General features: G+C 40.2%; 1 protein-coding gene across 5 annotated transcripts in view; it reads left to right on the top strand.

Moving 5' to 3' along the window:
• The first annotated feature begins 3,060 nt into the window (after positions 1-3,060).
• GBE1 (1,4-alpha-glucan branching enzyme 1) overlaps positions 3,061-21,071 on the top strand; it is a 221,155-nt gene continuing 203,144 nt past the window's right edge. For 3 of the 5 annotated variants that reach the window (XM_089682912.1, XM_089682913.1, XM_089682914.1), the window contains exons 1-2: positions 3,061-3,189; positions 8,187-8,309. In XM_089682912.1, the coding sequence (XP_089539038.1) occupies positions 3,167-3,189; positions 8,187-8,309 (146 nt within the window). In that variant the 5' untranslated portion in view covers positions 3,061-3,166. Of the gene's footprint in view, positions 3,307-8,186; positions 8,310-21,071 lie in introns of all 5 variants that reach the window. The other 2 variants (XM_089682915.1, XM_089682917.1) reach the window with 2 other exon arrangements.

Genomic DNA, 21,071 nt, shown 5'->3' with positions numbered 1-21,071 from the left:
ATTTTTCCCGTTTTCTTTTCCCTGGGATGACTTACGTCTGATTCTTTGTCTATGTATTGCTAGGTATCTTTTTGTTTACTGTATGTGTATTACCTCCTATTGTATTTCCGACTGATACCTTGTATTACCTATACTTATTGTATGCTCTGAGTTTATTAATAAACTTTATGGAAAAAAAAAACATACTGAAGAGTTAAAGTAGAACTAAAGGGAAAACTTTTTTTTTTTTAATCTCTTTGGATAGGCCAAGGGACTATAACAACCCCTGCCAATTTTTGTCTTGCCATCTCTCACTGGGGAGATTTATCTTTACATTCTATCCTATATCCAAATCTGGAAGTCAGTGGAAATCTCTTGAAAGTGAAGGAATCCCAGGGTGTCACTCACCAGGGTCATCAGATCTAGTGTATCCATTGGAAGATTTCCCTCTATTTCTGTTCTGGTCACAACCCTCAATTTGGGATTTTCTTTATAGTGGTAGTAAAGTACTTTTGATTATCTTTTACATAACGGGTGTAGCACCCTCTAGTGTGCTACTAATGTTAGTGTAAGTAAACTTATTTATTATGGTATGACTCGTGGTAACTGTGTGAGTCTGTAATTAGGTCAGGCTGGGTGACTCAGCAGGTTGAGACTCTATGGCCTCCACCTAGTTCTGGAGGAGCATGGGGACTTACAGAAGTCAGAAAGGGTGGAGACCTAAAGCTGTATGTTTAGGGTAGTCTGGCCAATCCCAGGTTTGGAGGCCCTGGTAGTGTGGTAAGGCTAACCCATAAATATGAGAACCACCCTAGCAGGAATGTGGGGTGGAAGATGGAGTGTTGAGGAGACTGTCGGTGGCCTGGGATAGGTCCACTAGGTCTAGGGGGTCTGGCCTCCAGGTTGGACTTGGGCCAGCTCAGGAAGATCCATTCAGCATCACTATGAACAGGATCATTGCATGGGAGTAGTGGAAGCAAGGAGGACAGTGTGAGTACATCAGCACACCCAGGGATTTACAAGGGGAGAAACTGCCACATGTAGCAAGCTTTCAAAGGACAGCATTGTGCTTAATACTTTATCCTTGTCCTGGGAGATCTTCAGAACAGCCAGTAGGGTTGGACATGTCTGCAGGCTGTGGAGGTGGGAGCAGTTCTCCCACCAGGGGAGAGGAGATACTTCTGCATGTAGTTTGCAACAATCTGTACTAACAGGTGGGCTGAGAGTCCCTAGCTCATAACGGGCTTTAGCTACTGATCCATAAAGACTGACCACAATCAAGGAGAAGAACAGTCCATGATATTTTTCTGTAACTAGGAATGAAGTTGCCCTTGTGTATTGATTCAGTCAAATTGGACATCCCATAATCTCTGTTACCCTATCCAGGTTACAATAAAATAACAAAAACTGGACTGTTCACTGGCTGTGGATGCAAGTGAGGAAAATGTATGTTGCCTGGCTGTGTGAAGCTTAGGGATACCAGAAACACAGCAGTCCTCAGTAGGGTAGCACTACACAGGTAAGCTTATAATAAGGCTTACCTGTAACTTCTGTAAATATCTCCCAGACATGCAATGTTTAGGAGATATTTACTTGTGTAGCAGCCAGTGATGTTACCGGTGCATGCACACTGCACTTTAAATGGTTGGCATGTCCATTGTGAGAAATGTGTCGTGGCCATGACTCCAGCACGCATCTTAAAAAGTGATGTCATCGTGGCTTGGCCATTCAAACACCTGGAAGGAAGAGAAGGTGAAGATGGAAGCCCTGTCAGCAGTGGCAGCATGCTGTCGGAGGGCCTTGCTTTAAGGCAAGTCTCACATAATGTGCTTTCCACACTTTACTATTGCTTTAGGCTCCGTTCACACTTGTATGACTCCAAAGTTGCACGACTTTGAAGTGCAACTTTAATGAAACTTTGGATGGGTGCAACTTGGATATGACTTTGGTTTTCATTACCCCTGGTTCACATCTGTGCGGGTGGTGCTGCTGCGAATCCACACAAAAACGTGTGCAGCCGCACCACCCGCACAGAGGAATGCGGATCTGCGGGCTGGTGCCATTAATTCTAATGGCACGCCCCCGCACTGGAAATCGCAACCGTACTGGGAACCTCTGTTCCAGTGCGGGCTGGGTTTTCCGAAGAAATGCAGGGACTTCTTCCCTGCGTGTCCCGGGGCACGGGGATCCATTTAAATTAATGGGCTCTTGTGCCCGTGCAAAACGTTGCCCAAAGGTACAAGATGTGAACCTAGCTTTAATGATGATGGACAACTGTTGCACAACTGTTGAATGTATAACATTCAGGTGCGACTTTCATATGACTTTTGAGTGTTTTCATTGCAGTCTATGGCACTCAAGTTGTATGAAAGTCGTACCAAAGTAGTGCATGAACTATTTTGACGTCGCTGCGACTTGAAATCGCACATATATGAATGGTACCCATTGGAAAACATGGGGTGGGGGGTGGCTTGTCTTGCGACTTTGAACCACAAAGTGCATGAAAAGTCGCATAGGTGTGAATTGAGCCTAATGGTAAATAGAACATACAGGGTGAATCTCCCTATGGGGGAAGACGGAAATAAAACTGACAAATGTTCTAATCCCTCTAAACTTTATTCAAATGTAAATGTTTTGCCCTTGGTTATACTTTGCAGCTCCCTACATCAGAAGAGCTTTGTGTATAGTCCCCGCCCCCTGTCATATGGAAACATGAGGGATCTCTAGACGCATACCGATTATTTCTGTTAGATTCAAGCAAAATAAATGTACGTTTGGATTTGTTTTAAATAAAGTTGGTTCATTTTTCTTTGGACGTGATCTGTGTTCCTGTTATCTGTGGTTGCTGAGTAACAGAAAGAACGTCTGAGTCCAGAGCATTGTGGGTAAATGGAAGCGAGGCTTGGTTCCCGGAAGAAACACAGACAGCGATATAGGGAGCAAATATAGTAATAGGAGAGTGAAGGACTTCTCAGCTATTGTGTGCCACCGATTTATGGTACTGTCTGTGAGGGAGGAGAGCAAGGAGCGATGCTGATTGGCCGATATTTTTAGTTCGAAGAAGTGATTGGTCAGAATCGTGCACTTTCCACCGGAAGCAGGAAGAGAACGGCTGAGTGTGTCTGCAGGGAGGGGGAGGGAGGACATTGACAGCAAGCTGGGGAGAGCTCTGCTCACAGAGAACAGCATGGACGGCAAGATGACCACGGGGTGAGGGAGATACTACACCCACCAAACTGCTGCACCTCCATAACAAGGCATGCTAAGCTTACTGCACTCCTATCTCTGTCCTATCACTGCTCCAGGGTGAAGGGGCCGCACTGGCAGGTGATCAGCAGACTTTGTACAGATTGTCATAGACAGTGCACACCCAATAATACAGAAAACAAGTACACTGACAAACATACATAGACACAATTATATTAGGAGATATACCGAGTGCAGACAATAATACAAATAAATATAACAATTTCACACACAATAATATAAATAAGCATAGCGAGTGAATACACAATAATATAAAAGACATAACAAGTGCACACACAATAATATAAAGAGATGTAGCCAGTGTACACACAATAATATACATATAGCAATTGTACACACAAATATATAAGATGTAATGAGTGTACACACAGTAATATAAATAAACATAGCGAGTGCACACACAATAATATAAATAAACATAGCGAGTGCACACACAATAATATAAATAAACATAGCGAGTGCACACACAATAATATAAATAAACATAGTCAGTGTACACACAGTAATATAAATAGAAATAGTGAGTGCACACAAAATAATATAAATAAACATAGTGAGTGTACACACAATAATATAAATAAACATAGCGAGTGCACACACAATAATATAAATAGACATAGTGAGTGTACACACAATAATATAAATAGACATAGTGAGTGTACACACAATAATATAAATAGACATAGTGAGTGTACACACAATAATATAAATAGACATAGTGAGTGCACACACAATAATATAAATAAACATAGCCAGTGTACACACAGTAATATAAATAGAAATAGTGAGTGCACACAAAATAATATAAATAAACATAGTGAGTGTACACACAATAATATAAAAAGACATAAGTTCATACACAATAATATAAAGAGATGTAGCCAGTGTACACACAATAATATAAATAGACATAGCAAATGCACACACAAGAATATAAATAGACTTAGTGAGTGCACACATAATAATATAAATAAACATAGTGAGTGCACACATAATAATATAAATAGACATAGTGAGTGTACACATAATAATATAAATAAACATAGTGAGTGCACACATACTAATATAAATAAACATAGTGAGTGCACACATAATAATATAAATAAACATAGTGAGTGCACACACAATAATATAAATAAACATAGCGAGTGCACACACAATAATATAAATAAACATAGTGAGTGCACACACAATAATATAAATAAACATAGCCAGTGCACACACAATAATATAAACATAGTGAGTGAATACACAATAATATAAAGTGACATAGGGAGTGTCCACATAATAATATAAATAAACATAGTGAGTGCACGCAGAGTAATATAAATCAATATATTGAGTGCACACACAAGAGTATAATGAGACATCGTAAGTGCACACACAATAGTATTTAGAGAAATACAAGCACACATGCAATATACTATAGAGATATAGCACGTGCACACGCAATAATATAAAGTGCACACAATAAAAGTGTAAGGATGAGTTTGAACCTACTTGAGGGAGCCCACTAGGAAGCTGTAATTTGAGTGAGCCAATCATCTGCAGCCGGAGTATTCTGCACTTTGCAGCCACACGTATGTACAGGGCATGTACATGCTGCAGGGAATGGCTTGGCCGCTTATGACGGCCCAGTACAGTGGCTGCTTCCTGGTGGGCTCTCTGGTGGGTTTGGACTGGGATCTGAACACTCCCAAGCTCATCCATTATGAAGAGGTATAGCAAGTGCAGGCACAATAATATATAGAGACTTGTCACTCTCCAGTACACTATGAATTAAGGACACTGTGGTGATGCACCCTTAGGGGGTGTTCTGTATTCATAGTAGATTCTTCAGTCTTTTGGGTTGAGTGACACTGGGCATCATTCAACCCAGAAGACTGTGAACATCTTGTGGTGGAGAAGGTGTACTGTGGGGCAGCTGTGGATGAAGCTAAAGTGGTTCTAAAGTCTATGAGGTTGATTTACTAAAGGCAAAAAGACTGTGCACTTTGCAAAGTGCAGAGCTTACTAAATGAGCAGAAGTTTTTCTGACTTCTATCATCCAGTCATGTGCAAGCAAAAATGCTGTTTTTTTTTTTTTTATTTTATTTTCCTTGCATGTGATTGGGTATTCTTTGCAAAGTGAAACTTTGCCTCATTTACTAAGCCTTGGAGCAACTGCACTTGGCAAAGTGTACAGTCTATTTGCCTTTAGTAAATAAACCCCTAAGTTTTGTTTAGCCTAAAGCAGAACGTCACTGCATCTGAGCACCACAAACCAAAAACGCTGTTTCATTTTTTAATTTTCAAAACCAAAGTCCCCCATCCATCCATGTCTTCATGCTTTATTTTGCTGAGAAATCACATTAAAAAACACCCCCTAGCATTTCTGGCTGTAGCTGTCTTTAGTAAGGTGAGATGTTTCATGTAGCATTTACTTCCTGGAATTGTTCTGCCCCTATCCCAGGCATGCAGGCAGGAGGGTGTGCTTAGCTGAGAAAACCCCTCCTCCCCTTCTGAAGACTCCTGGGATGTATGACATCACTTGCCTAGGCATGGAAAGCAGGAAGTAACTAAAGAAATGTAAAACAAAATTTTTAAAATGAGTAAATATAATATACTTTCCTATCTATTTACTAATGTTAGCAGCTAAAGGATTATAAATAGTCAGTGTTGACTGAAAAGGTGAAGTTCCACTTTAATGCATTCTATCCCTAAACACTTACCTGCCTCCCTTCACAGATTCAGTGCTCTCCCCAGCTGCATCACTGCTGCTTCTCTTGATTTCACAGGACGCAGGCTCCTGTCAGTCAAATCCTGTAAAGAGGGAAAGGTGGGTGGTTTCTGCATGGCCAACGGACATTGCTGGTGGGGGACCGCAGAAGAGGAGTTGACCACTTGTCATCCGGCCACTGTATATAAACTGCCGGACGGTGGCAGTCCAGGGGCGGGTTGCCGTTCATAAACGGCGCCCGCCATTTTGGATTGTGCGCGCTCCCTGGGAGCGGCACCTCCCAGACACAGAGGAACACCGATCGCTGTACGGGACCTCTGTGTGTGAGGTCCCGATCATGTGATCACTGATTGGCCAATCAGTGATCACATGAAGAGTAGTAAGCAAGATGTCACTTCTGACATCATTGCTTACTACGTGTGAAATCTGTGAATGATCACAGAGGTCACATGGTACAAGGCTATTCACAACAGCCTTGTACCATGTGACAAGCTGTGACCAATCGCAACTCACACAGTATTTCTCAATGGCTGCAAGAATGCAGCCAGAGAGAAGGAAAATGATTGCTTTTACAGCCTATATGGATGTAAAAGCAATCAGTGTAAAAAAAAAAAAAAATCTTCATCACTCCCCACAAGTAGTACAGTGTCACTATGGTATGTTAAAAAAAAACCCCATAAATAATATTAAAAAAAATATAATGTAAAAAATTATAATTTGGGTTATTTTTTTTACTAAAAACATAACTGAATAAATCTGGGCCAAGATATATGAAGAAAGATTATTTATTTGCAAAATTTTATAAGAAAAATACTTTTCTTCTAAATTTTTGGACTTTTTCATTTATATAGCAAAAAAAATAAAAATCTCAGTGGTGAATAAATACCACCAATATAAAGTTTTATCTGTTTCAAATAAATGCTAAAAAATTCATATAGGTACAGTGTTGCTTGACCGTGCAATTGTCATTCAAAGTGTGACAAAGCTGAAAATTGGCCTGGACAGGAAGGGGGTAAAAGTGTCCTGACATGAAGTGGTTAAAGTGATACTTACTATAGTCTTGTTTTTTTTTTTTTACTTTTAAGATAACAAACATGTCATACTTACCTGCTCTCTGCAGTGGTTTTGCATAGAGCAGCCCGGATCCTCCTTTTCTCAGGTCTCCTGCTGGCACTCCTGGCCCCTCCCTTCTGTTGAGTGCCCCTACAACAAGCAGCTTGCTATAGGGGACCCAAGCAGGCCCTCACCCGTACTGCGGCTCTGCGTGTCCATTCACATACAGAGCCGTGGCTTGGCCCTGTCCCGCCCTGTCTATTTTGTGTGCACATGACTTGCTTTTAGTTATTGCATCCAGCATTGCATTACAATTGCTTTCTGATTCACTTCCCTCATATCAGGCTTTAATTTGGCTTTCTAATGTGCATGCCTGTTTCCAGTTAGTAACTGAAAGTATTGAAGTCAAAGACAGACAGACAGCCATCCCTCCAATATTTTTAGAAGAACATCAGCAATGGCCTCTCTGTTATATATTTCTTACTATAGTTTTTTCACATAAAGCATGCTGAAACTGCAGTCAGGACATTGTTGGTTGCTTAGGAGAGTGTTTGCTTAGGAGACTATAATGTGACAGAGCCTTTAGTGGCTATAGGGACTTAGAATCCTCAACAAGAGGATGTCCTGAAAATAGCAAATGCCAAATAGTAATGGCTAATGTAACATTTGCGTGAATAGAGCTAAGAACAGAAAACATTTAGTGTGACCAATACATAAACATAAAACCCATCTTGTAGAAACTGGAAGCATGTCTTCTGGTAATAGAACAGGAACTTTAGCTTCAGCAGAACATTTCTGTGCTAGCTTGTGTTACTGTTGTGAATTTTCAATGGTAATGTACAGATGCTAGGATAGAAGTATTTTAAGTCACAAGTCATCAGTAGGAGTATGTTATGTCATTTTCTGTTACGCAGCTCTCAGTTGTTGCAGGACTGCATTTTATGACAGAACAGTGAATTGAATGCCTTGCATTACATGGTGCAGAACACGTGTGTGCCTCTTACTGGATAGTCATGCTGAGTCACTGATGCTGGGTCACTGACATGACACAGAACTGTGCCTCTGCTCTGCTGCAGCCAAGTTCATTTCAGCAAATCCCATTATAGTAGCAGATCTTCACATCCGTTTGAATACAGACAGACAAGGCTTTGTGTCTCTGTACTTTCAGTGTCCATTGCGCTGAAGTAGATGACAACATGGCTGACACAGATGACGTGCTGGTGCCTGAACTACACATGCTGCTGGAGCAGGACCCATTTCTTGCACCATACAAGAAGGATTTCAAAAGAAGGTAAAGTGACACACAACCCATGACCCCCTGAACCTTTTATCCTATGTGATTCCGTCAGCAGGGCTCTCCGTTTGGACATTGGGGTTGGCAGCCATGTGACACTACAGCCATTGCAGTTTCCCGGGTCTTCATGGTGTCAAAACTTTAATGTTATTATAACAGATTCAACATTACAGCTCTTCCTCATCACTGCATGCTTACACATAATTGTGAAATGTTGATTTCATTAACTCTGCTTTGTGAACTTGTGTCTTTTGAAACAGTTACTTTAGTTAAAAATTAAGAAAAAACTTTTAATGTTTCGTGCTCAAAGTTGTTCTTATCTCTAATTCTGAATGGCTACTTTTCTGTGAAAACTGATGGACCTGTTTGTAAGCATCAGATATACTATGTTTTTTTGTAATGGATAAGTAAAAACTACCCTGAAGTATAAATAATTTCTGCAATTTGTTTCTCTTACAATAAATACACAAGAGAAGCTTGTGAAGGAAGCTATGTTTAATAGAGGTAGAACTTTCTTAAAGATGGCATCATTTTTATATTGCTGGTTTTCTTTGCTAATTTTTATTTTTTTTTTTTACTGACACTCCATTTTTATTGTTTTTTTTTTTTTGTATTTGATGTTTATAGCTGAACCACAGGTAGATGAAAAAAATAGTGGTATGAGTTCATTAAAAATCAAGGTAAGTGTATTTTAAAAGCAGGTAGTGCAAGGTCTCCTTTCACATGGGCAATCCCTAAGTCTGGTTTTGATCTGTGATTAGATGGATCAGAAACAGATTACAATGTATCCTATGGGCAGTCAGATGTAAGCAAGTGTGCATCTGTTTACTTCTGGGCCCATTCAGGTGCTTCAAACTGAATTCAACAAGTTACTGTATGTGGGTGGATTACGGCAGACGCATGGCACCTTACATCCGGAAGCCCATAGGGATTACATGGGTCAGTTCAGAAAATTCATAAGCTGCTATTTTGGACCACCTTCTTATGGCTACCAGTTGCCTGACTGTGCTTGTCTTCTGTATGTAGAGGTGATGACCTGGAAAAAGCCCTGCAGGAAAAGTCAGAGTGAAGTCAAAGCTTTTGAACTTAATTGCTCTGATCCAGACAGCCAGGGAACTTGTATTTTCAGAAGACTAGGAGTGACAGCCTTCATACCTATTCATTACAGGATGCATTTACTTCACCCCATTATATTTAATATAATGCATATGAGCTACAGAAGATAATCTAAATGTGCCCTCTTGTTTTTTATTCTTTACCCCTTCCCTACCCCTTTAGCCACTTTTACTGTTAACCTGATTTGAAAATCAGCTGGCACGCTGAATTTTTGGAAGTTGACTGTTCTCCCCCCCACATTTTTTGAACTGAGGTGATGAAGCTCAGCAAAGGGAATTCACAAAACATAAAATTGTATCAAACACTTACCGTAATTTTCTTTTCCTAGCGCTAATCCATGGCATCATACTGGCACATGGAAAAAAAGAAAATTGTATCATTAACCATAATTTTCCTTTCCTGGCACCAATCCATGGCAACATACTGGCACGTGGAACAAAAAATTATTTCAAATACCATAATTTTTCTTTCCTGGTGCCAATCCATGGCAGCATACTGGCACATGGAAAAAAGTAAATTGTATCAAATACATAACATAATTTTCCATTCCTGGTGCCAATCAAATACAGCATACATGTGGTAGTATGCTACCATGCTGTTGCTAGGAAAGTGACTTTTAGTTTTTCACATGTATGATAAAATGTAAATTTCTTACAAGAAATTCCACTTAAAATTACAAAACATTAGATATTTTCTGCAGAGGACCCATGCAAAAATGACAAAATGATGTAGTTGCATTTTTTTATGTCATATGATATCAGTGCAAATTTTTATCAAATCTAAATTTTGCAACTGTAAAACACAAAAGATGAAACAAAAAATGGTACAACAGACTACGATTCCCAAACTTCTCCTTAAAGCGGAGCTCCATCGAAAAGGGGAAGTTCAGCTTTAATGCTCTGTCCCCTCTCCCCATTAAGGATTGGCACCTTTGGGGAGCGGGTACCCTAATTTGACAGGTACCCGCTCCCACTTCCGCTGCTATTGCCTAAGCGATCGGAAGCGGAAGTCCCCCCCCTCCTTCCCCATAGTCTTCTGGAACATGTGACAAGTCCCAGAAGAGTACGGGGCCATTCACAAAGCGCAGCACTACTCGCGCATGCGCAGTGGGCACCCAGCTGTGAAGCCACAAGCTGTCACAGCAGGGTGCCCACACTAAAGATGCAGGCGCCAGGGAGAGAAGACGGCCGGTGAAACCAGCGGTGGTGAGGATATCGCTGGACCGAGGGACAGGTAAGTGGCTATATTTTAAAAGTCAGCAGCTGCTGTTTTTGTAGCTGCTGACTTTTATTTAATTTTTTTCAGCTGGAACTCTAAGTGATTTAAGTGATGTTTTAAACCTATATGACATATCAGTTTCAAGTTAAGTGTAAATAGTTGCCTTTGAATTATTATTCTAATTCTGACATGTGTGGCAGTACCTAATACATGTTGTGTCATAATTGTTTATGTACCCCTGCTCTCCATATGCTCATGTTTGTTTTGTATTTGCATCATGTGGGGTCAGACAGCGCTTATTTTTTGTTTGGTTTCTATTACATTAATTAATAAAGTTATTTTTATATATTTTCATTTTTTAAAACACTTTTTTTCATTTAACTTTTTAACTATCACAAGGGGGTTGACAAGCCCCCTAAGTGAGAACATACAGTATATGCAGTGACTGGTACTCTTAACAGAGGTATCAGGAGTTTTTTGGACCCCTAATGCCTCCTCTGCACCTGCCCGAACCAAACAACTTGATAAAAAAAATCATGTTCTTTAGCAAGAAACCTACATTCCACATTAATAATTAGGCTACCAAAATTAGTGTGTGCTGTAAATTGCCTCCAGCATTTTTCCTGTTTCTTTTTGCCGGGGCTGCCATTTTGTTAAAGGCCAGAGCTTAATCTTTAGACTATCAGCAGATCAGCCTCTACATTTTCGGCACAATGCCTAAGAATCAAGAGCAACTGCGCATGTGCAGAGCAGGGTGAGACATTGGGGTTATTTACTAAAACTGGAGAGAACAAAATCTGGTGCAGCTCTGCATAGAAACCAATCAGCTTCCAGGTTTCATTACCAAAGACTAATTGAACAAGCTGAAGTTAGAAGCTGATTGGCTAACATGCACAGCTGCACATGATTCTGAGTGCTTCAGTTTGTTGTCGGCTGCACTTTCCTCACTCTGTCACAGCATGAGGAATGTACTGCCGATAACCGGCAATTGTCATGTCAGAGGATGGATCGGCACCGATCATCAGGGCACTGATTATCAGTGCCTAGTAGTGCCACCCGTCAGTGCCCGGCAGTGCTACCAGTCAGTGCCCAGCAGTGCCGTAAATCAGGCCACCCATCAGTGCCGTCTATCCGTACCTATCAGTGCTGCCTTTCAGTGCAGCCTCATCAACGCACATCAGTGAAGGAGAAAAATTACCTGTTTGCAAAATTTTATAATAGAAACAAAGAAAAACTTTTTTTTTCAAAATGTTTGCTCTTTTTTTGTTAATGGCGCAAAAAAAAATAAACACTCAGCAGCAAGTAAATACCACCAAAAGAAAGCTATTTGTGTGAAAAAAGATCAAAATTTCATATGGGTACAGTGTTACATGACCATGCAACTGTCATTCAAAGTGCAACAGCACTGAAAGCTGAAAATTAGCCTAAGCCGGAACGGGGTAAAAGTGCCCGGTAGGCAAGTGGTTAATTATAATTTGGCATGCAATACTGCAAATTTGTAAAGAATAATAAAAAAAAGATACAATTAGGGAGGCTTCTCACTGCCCTATTGCGTTTTGGATAAAGTTCAGCTAACTCAAGCTTTTTGTGTGGGTTAGCTGCTCTTTTCCATAGACTTGTATTTTGTCCCCAGGTTTTGGTGTGCTTTCTAAAGTGTGGGACATAATTGAAGTTTTTGGAAAAGCCCTGCTAATCTGCACGAAAAACCTTGAGTAACCTTTTGTCAAAGCCCAGCGGGCCACTGTGAAGCCATCCTAATACAATACAAAAATATTCATATTACTTTAGGAGTAAAACACAAAGTTCTTGGACTCTCAGCCTGCACAATGTTTATAAATGTACTATATGCCCCCCCCCCCCCAATCCCACTTCCCGGTGTGTATTTTTTTTTTCTTCTAATAGGTGTACATCATGTCTTAAATAGATAGGTGTACATCATGTCCTAAAATTATTTTTTACTTAAGTATCCTGCCTCTTAGCTGTTGGAAGCAAAGTGAAAACAATATATTCAGATCCAAGGCATGTTCTGAAAGTGGGTACCATATCTTTCCACCCATTACTTTTCACAGTAGGGTCTTTCGAGAGAAATCTTACCGCCTTGCCATTGTCATTCAGCTTCCTTTATTTTTCTACTCTATATGCAAAGAACTTGCTGTCATGTCCTGGCGTGATCCTGCAATGTATATATTGCTGTATGTCTAATTCTCCAGAAATAATGTCAAACTTCAAGAAGCTATAAACAAATGCACTGTGCTTAAAGTGTGTGCAGAATAAGAAAACAATGTTTTAGAACTTATCAACTCCACTTTATTTTTTCTAAAGTCGGGAGGTAGTTTTAACAGTTGCTCCAATTTCAGTGTAGAAAATTCTTGTGATCTTGTCATATTTTCAAACCTTTTATGTGAGTTAATTTAGTGGAATAGAAAGTTATTTATGGACTAATGCAGCAACAAAGTATACATCAGACTTGGACATACTGTACCTGTTCCTGGTCAAGCAAGATATCACTAGCTAAATCGCCTGGCCACTTGTCAAAAATCTTCCTGGCCGAACTTTGGAATACTTGAGCTATTGATTTCCAAGTATGTGCCCATATTCAGAAGTCCAAAGAAACAAATAGAATTGCAGATGGCCTGGTTGGGAATATTTTTTGACACATGACAATCTGGGCTGCAGTATAGCTGAGGACGTGTGTGTGTGTGTGTGTGTGTGTGTGTGTGTGTGTGTGTGTGTGTGTGTGTGTCTGTCTGTCTGTCTGTCTGTCTGTCTGTCTGTGAGTGAAAGCCTGCGGGGTGGGGTCGTGGGTGCTCTGATATAGTGGAAGTATAACTGGGCCAAATATTTAGTTTTAGTATAGCTTACTGTAAAGCTGAATTCCAAACAGATAATATATTTTATGTGATTGCCATTGTATTGCACCTAATGGTAATGTAGTTGCATAGAACCTTGTTAATTTGTGCTATTGGTATAGTGTTTGTTTCCCCTCTTGTTTTGTGCTATTTGGAACAGTCTTTATCTAGACAAGGCGTGTCCAACCTTTTGGCTTTCCTGTGCCACATTGGAAGAAGGGGAATTGTCGTGGTCTGCACATAAAATACATTAACAATAAGGATAGCTGATGATCTGATATAGATAATATACCTGTCTGAGCAATAAAACTTTATATTTTTCGTAATTTTTTAAAAATAAATAAAACGGCAGCAAACCTAGTGCGATATTTGACACTGCTTTTAATAAATGAATGCATCAATATCTGGCTCAATAAATGTAGAAGCAATTCTCAATGAATTCTCATTCAAGGTGCTCATAAGATATTTTGGTTCTAATTTTGCCCTTGGTATGCTTCATCCTTGAAAACAGTTGTTCACAAATATACATTGCTCAAAAAAATTAAAAGAACAGTTTGAAAACACATCAGATCTCAATGGGGAAAAAATATCATGCTGGATATCAATACTGATATGGACTGGGTAATCTGTTAGGAACATAAGGATGCCCCATTGTTTGTTGGAAATGAAAATTATCAACCTACAGAGGACTGAATTCAAAGACACCCCAAAAATCAAAGTGAAAAAATGATGCAGCAGGCTAGTCCGTTTTGCTGAAATTTCATTGCAGCAAATCAAAATGGTACTCAGTAGTTTGTATGGCCCCTACGTGCTTGTATGCATACCTAACTGGGCATGCTACTAATGAGATGACGGATGGTGTCCTGGGGTATTTCCTCCCAAATCTGAACCAGTGCATCACTGAGCTCCTGGACAGTCTGAGGTGCAACCTGGCGGCGTTGGATGGACCGAAACATTATATCCCAGAGGTGGGAGACACAGCAAAACTTCTGGCAATGACACGTATTGTTGTGCCATCCTGGAGGAGTTGGACTGCCTGTGCAACCTCTGTAGGGTCCAAGTATTGATTCATGCTACCAGTAGTGACACTGACCCTAGCCAAATGCAAAACTAGTGAAAAACTGTCAGAAAAGATGAGTAGGGGAAAAAAATATCAGTGGCCTCCACCTGTAAAACCGTTCCTGTTTTGGGGGTCGTCTCATTGTTGCCCATCCAGTGCACCTGTTGTTAATTTCATTAACACCAAACCAGGTGAAACTGATTAACTACCCCCTCTGCTACTTAACTGACCAGATCAATATCCTAGGTTTAACTGACTTGATTCTATACTCTGATTAAAAAGTGTTCCTTTAATTGTTTTGGCACAGTGCAGATGCTGCCGAAAACCGATAACATGAATAAGGCGTGATTGTGAAGAGTGGGTTGTTTTTCTTTGGGAAGATAAAACTTATAAAAGTCCAGTAAAGAGACACTGTTAAATTTTATTCGGCTTCATGTGTTCGCTAAGTGCAAATGCATTTTTACAAAATAAATGAAAAAAAACAATATCTTTAAGTAAGTTTACAATTTTTTTGTTTGGCTGCATTCATAGTTGTCTTGAGCCGCAGGTTGGACTCCTTGATAAAAGCTTTTTCTTCCATGTTCTTTCAGAATAGTTTCTATTTCAGAGACAACTTAGCGTGTCACTGTCTTCTTACACCTCAAAATACTGGAAAAACATCCTCCGTCCTGTACTCTGTAAAGTAAAACTGCATTGGATTAACTTATGTGCCTTAATGGAGAGTCAACGTGCCTGTGGATTCTGCTGGATCTGCAAGTAGCCATACTCTCTGCACAGATCGAGATTTAAAGGAGGTATGTAAGTGTATAAAGCGGCAGTTGAGTCAGAACACGCATCAACGCATGTGCACAGGTTAGCCATTGTTTTAAATGGTGATAGTTTATAACTATGAGATGCATTGACATGATTGTGGACAATGCATGGAAAAAACACATGAAAATACACATAGAAAGATTGAATCAATATATTGCTACATATATATAAATTAGACACTCAACCATTAGGTAATGTTCCCTGTGTGAAATGTAAAGAGAATCCATCATGAGAGAACTATAAGGGCCAAGATTTCGGGCCTTCATCTTGCTTGAGGTGATTGTAGCCGTATTAGTGCATTTGCAACAGAAACAATTGAGTACTGTCCGTGATATTTTTTTTATTTGCACTAACATACAATTTTGAGGACAAGCTTTCGGTTATGTCCCCTTCTTCAAGGTCCAAGCAGTACTATACAAATCACAAAGTTTCAGCAGAATATTAGAAGGGATGAAAAAAAAAATAAAGAGGCTAGAGATAAGAGACAGCAAAAGCAGGGGGAGGGGAGGGGGGGATACTGCACTCACACAGAGGCAGTCATGCTTGAGGTGACCTTCATCTGAAAATGCAAGTTTCTTGACTGCTATTTTGGCCTCTTGGCTTTATTACCTTCTGGGTATCAGACTATAAAAGGTGCATGGAAAAGGTATTTATCTGCATACGCTGTGACAGCCAGGCAACGCAATAGAATCCATGTTTCTCTATTTCAGGGTTTCTCATTCAGGATTCCATGGAACCTTAGGGTTCCCCCAGAGTTTGTTAGAGCTCCTTGAGCAAAGAGCAATTTCTGCCTCTCAGGTTACCATTGACACCATTGATCTTTTTATCTATCTGTAAGGGGGTAATCCTTCCCAATGACCAGACGTGTAAGTAAAATTCTGTGCACTGACCATCACACTATTCACTAATATATTATGAGTTGTATATACAATAATTATTAGCAGAGGTTCCCCGAGACCGGAACGTTTTTTCAAGGGTTCTTTTGTGTTGAAAAGGTTGAGAAAGGCTGCTCTATTCCATAATTTCTTTTAAAGAGTGTTTTCTTTTTGTTTTGCTGCTACAAAAAATGTTGGTAATTTGTGAATATCCTAAGCCATGAAAGGCACTTTCTAAATTGCACTGGGATTGAAAAGTCCAAAAGTGATATTTGTTCATGCTGTTGTTGTGTTTCTGCCTATCATTTTTTTTTTCTGTTTGCAGAGCAGTAAATTATCTGTCATCGACCTTATGGTTTCATTGCTATAAACGGTGCTTAGTTGTAACCTTGGTTAACTATCATTATAATGCTGTGGCTGATACCTGATATTTTAAAAGACAAATTCAGAGGTATACCTAAAATATGTGAAAGAAGGAAAAGAAGGGAAAGGGGATAAATATAGTACAGTATATTACCAGTAATAGCTAAGGTTCAGGATTTCTAGAATGAAGTTAAAAATGCATAATCAAAGGGTGGGGGGAGGGGTATAAGGTCACCGAGATTAAGGTTATTTCTGGGGAGTGTTATGACAGAAATGTGTAATGTATACTGTCTGTTTTATTAGCTTTTGTACATTCAATATGGTTATTTGAAACAAACAAAATTTATCATGGGAATTTCAGGGTACCAAGGAATGAATAAATGAAGTTAAAAAGATACAATGTATTGATTTTTTAAAAATAAGTCACAACATTAAAATCTTGCAACATAGTAGTAGTCCTTGTGTTTCGTTTTAGCTTTCAGGTAGACACTATGACGTATCGCCTCCTATGGTTCTGCAGGGAACTTATTGACTACATGAAGCATATACACTGTATAAATAAAAGAATAACTACTATGAGAAAAATGCCCACATTTCTGTATATTATGGCCAATAGCATCTACATGAACTAGACTGCCTCACCATTTATCCCAAACATATTACTTCCATGATTTCCTTATACTTTAGGGGGTTTTTGTAGACAAGTGATTATAATTTACATACATGCATTTGTTATAGAACTTTTGTGGGCAGCTCCCAGTGGCTCTCCTGTGGTGCTCCGATACACTTCTTGGACTTGCTACCCTGAGAGTTCTGGGATTTTTCCATCACGTTAAAGGGTTACTAAACCCACAATAGTAAAATCAGTCTGTATATGCCGTAAAGCATGCTTGTTATACTCACTGTGGCACCTTAGGGGTTAAATATATCAAAATGGGGTATGCAGCGCTAGAAGTAAATAAGAAACCAAGAGGGTGTCACCATATCAACATTTTGATAACGAGCGTTCGCTCGAAACATGTTAGGGGATCCACCCAATTGACGCCTACACCACCAGGGAACCACTAACCACCAGGGGAATCTTTATACCAGACCTGGGTGGCTGAGAATCTGGTCATATATATATTTTTTTTCTACTGATGAAACCACTAACCACCAGGGACATATAAAACAGACCTGGATGCATGTCCTTTATGCCGATGGAACCACTAGCCACCAGGGAACCTATGTGTGAGACCTGGATATATCGGTTTATGCTGATGTGAGTTCCTTCCTTTTATCTGCTTATTTTACTTTGAATAAACGTATTTCACCATTGATACCTTCTTGCCTCCTGGCTCGTTTTTAATGAGCTTTGCAAGGTGGTGATCTGGAATAAGGAATCATTGGATGCCTGGACAGCGTTGGACCTACGGGTGAGTCTGAAAGGACCCCTAAAAAGGTGTGCACCACCATCCCTGAATGCCAGCTATGGTAACCAGATACTACTCATGCTGCTGACCAGACCCTGATGTCCTGATGTGACCACATGCCGCTCAAGCTGCTGACCAGACCATGATGCCCTGTTGCTGAGGATTTACATACAATGCCTATACTGTATGTGCTTGTGGTAAGCACATAACCGCACTATTTTTCCATTCTATCGAGCTGGATTTGGAACAACATAGAATCATATTCATTTGCTTTCCAGACACACCATATGAACAATCCATGTCCGATATTATTGTTATTGTATATGGTGACACCCTCTTGGTTTGTTATTTACTTCTAGCGCTGCATACCCCATTTTGATATATTTCACATTTAAGGTACTGAGGATTACCCTGTATGTAAGCTGCTTATCCCGCTAGTTTGCGCTCACTTACCTTACCCTTTATATATATACCTTAGAGGTTAATCCTCTGCATTGTGTAAAAATACTGTTTGATCCTGAATTCTTTGATCCTCCCCTTCTTCCAGTGCCCCCCTCTTATCTCCTTATAAGACATATCGTGTGGAGACACTGTACATGCTCAATTTGGTGTGTATTGCTAGAGGTTTTTTTTTTCTTGGGAGAGTGCATGTGATCAGCACAGGGCAAATTAGCACTGCCTAGAGAGGGGTCATGGGTTCTCCAGCCTCCTAGAGAAAACTCCTCCTACAAGCTTTAAACAGTGCTCTGCTGAACACTGATAGCAGTCACAAGACTACTGTAATTGCTGATGAGAAAAAGGTATTTAGCAGTTTATATTTACTAAAATAATTTCCATGTTCTGTGTACTGTTGGAGACCAGATATAGTGAATGCAGGATCCTGGGTTTAGCAACACTTTAAGTTCTTTGTATGACTTTAACTAATCGTTTTTATTAGTATATGGTCCTTTGTAAACACCTGATGAGATTGAGATTGGGATGAATGGTGAGGCGGTCCAGTTTATGTTGATGCTATCACAATATATAGAAATGTAGGTGTTTTTCTCATTGTAATTCTTGTTTCATTTATACAGTACATGTTTCATGTAGCCAATTAATCTCCCTGAAGAAGCCGTAGGAGTATCCATAACTGTCTTACAGACTGTGCCACAGAGAAATAATGCTGAAAGTATTAAAAATACTCCTGGCCGCTGCTATTCTTGATGTAATAAACAACCATCCAATCCGGCAAATTTTGGAACAGCACTGACCTTCTCTAAAGTCACAATCAACACCGTGCGATCAATCAATTACCTCCCTATAGAACTATGCACATGGGTCTATTACCAGCTGCAAGGCAAACCTGTACTCAAACCATATCAAAGTGTAGTGAACCCTCGCTAATATAAAGTGCAAAATATTATGCAATTATCATTACTGTACAAATCCATGAAGAAAAAAATTCCTAATGGCATCTGCCCTCCCCCACTCTATCAAATGTCAATAATCCAATTAAAGTACAATTGTAAATAAAGTGCAACATATACACATGCAACAAAATATCAGCATGGCGTAATCAACTGAATGTAGCCTTAGGGGTTTGTTTCAGCCACAAATGTTAGCCTCCTGGCTAATTTAGTTCCCCAGCTTGGGCCATGCAGACTTCCTGCTTGTTTCAGTACAGTCTGTCCCGCAAGACAGTGTTACACTGGCCAGTGCATTTTTCTGTAGGACTAAACAAGTCTGAACACATACTCTTTGAGTGTCCTCATAGTCATGGTGCCTCTGCCTCACACTGCCTTCACAGGAGGAACCCCCATTGATTGGAAACTACCCTCATTTGCAAATAATATCCATCTGTCTCCAATCTGTTTCCATGGGATGACCGTTCTACTTGTTCTGGGACACATTACCAAGCCAGGCCCCTTTGCATGTTGCATACTGTATCACTACAGTTACAGACCACCTGACCTGATCACCTGTCTAGTGAGGGAACTCTGTGTTCCAACAAAAGCAGTCTATTAATAAATCCAAAACTTATTTTTTTATTTTTTATATTGAAAGTGATGGGGATAGAAACCCATTTGGGTATATTCACTATATTGGCAAAAGTATTGGGATGCCTGCCTTTACACACACATTAACTTTTAATGGCATCCTTGTCTTAGTCCGTAGTGTTCAATATTGAGATGGCACACCCTTTGCCGCTTCTTCCAGAAGCACATTTGTGAGGTCAGGCACTAATGTTGGACGAGAAGGCCTGGCTTGCAATCTACGCTCTAATTCATCCCAAAGGTGTTCTATTGGATTGAGGTCAGGCCTCTGTACAGGCCAGTCAAGTTCCTCCAACCCAAATTCGCTCATCAGTGTCTTTATGGACCTTGCTATGTGCACTGGTGCGCAGTCATGTTGGAACATGAAGGGGCCATCCCCAAACTGTTCCCACAAAGTTTACAGTATAAAATAGTCCAAAATGTCTTGATATGCTGAAGAGTTCCCTTCACTGGAACTAAGGGGCCAAGCCCAACCCCCAAAAAACAACCCCACACCATAATCCAACCTCCACCAAACCTTACACTTGACACAATGCAGTCAGGCAAGTACTGTTCTGGCAACCACCAAACCCAGACACATCCATCGTATTGCCAGACAGAGAAGCGTGATTTGTCACTCCAGAGAACATGTCTTTACTGCTCTAGAGTACAGTGGCAACATGCTTTACACCACTGCATATGACACTTTGCATTGCACTTGGTGATGTAAGGCTTGGATGCAGCTGCTCGGCCATGGAAACCCATTCCATGAAGCTCTCTATGCACTGTTGTGCTAATCTGAAGACCACACAAAGTTTGGAGGTCTTTAGCTATTGACTTTTCCGATTTCTGTGCACTGTGTACTTCAGCATGTGCTGACCCCGCTCTGTCATTTTACGTGACCTACCGCTTCATGGCAGAGTTGCTGTTGTTCCCAGTTGATTCCACTTTGTCATAATACCATAACTGTGGAATATTTAGTAGCATAGAAATTTCACCGATGGACTTATTGCACAGGTGGCAACCCATCACAGTACGATG

This window comes from Staurois parvus, unplaced genomic scaffold (assembly GCF_062004578.1).
Source record: "Staurois parvus isolate SC_StPar_1 unplaced genomic scaffold, SC_StPar_1.0 ptg000299l, whole genome shotgun sequence".
In the NCBI taxonomy this organism is placed as follows: Eukaryota; Metazoa; Chordata; class Amphibia; order Anura; family Ranidae; genus Staurois; species Staurois parvus.
This window is presented reverse-complemented; position numbering and strand designations above follow the sequence as displayed.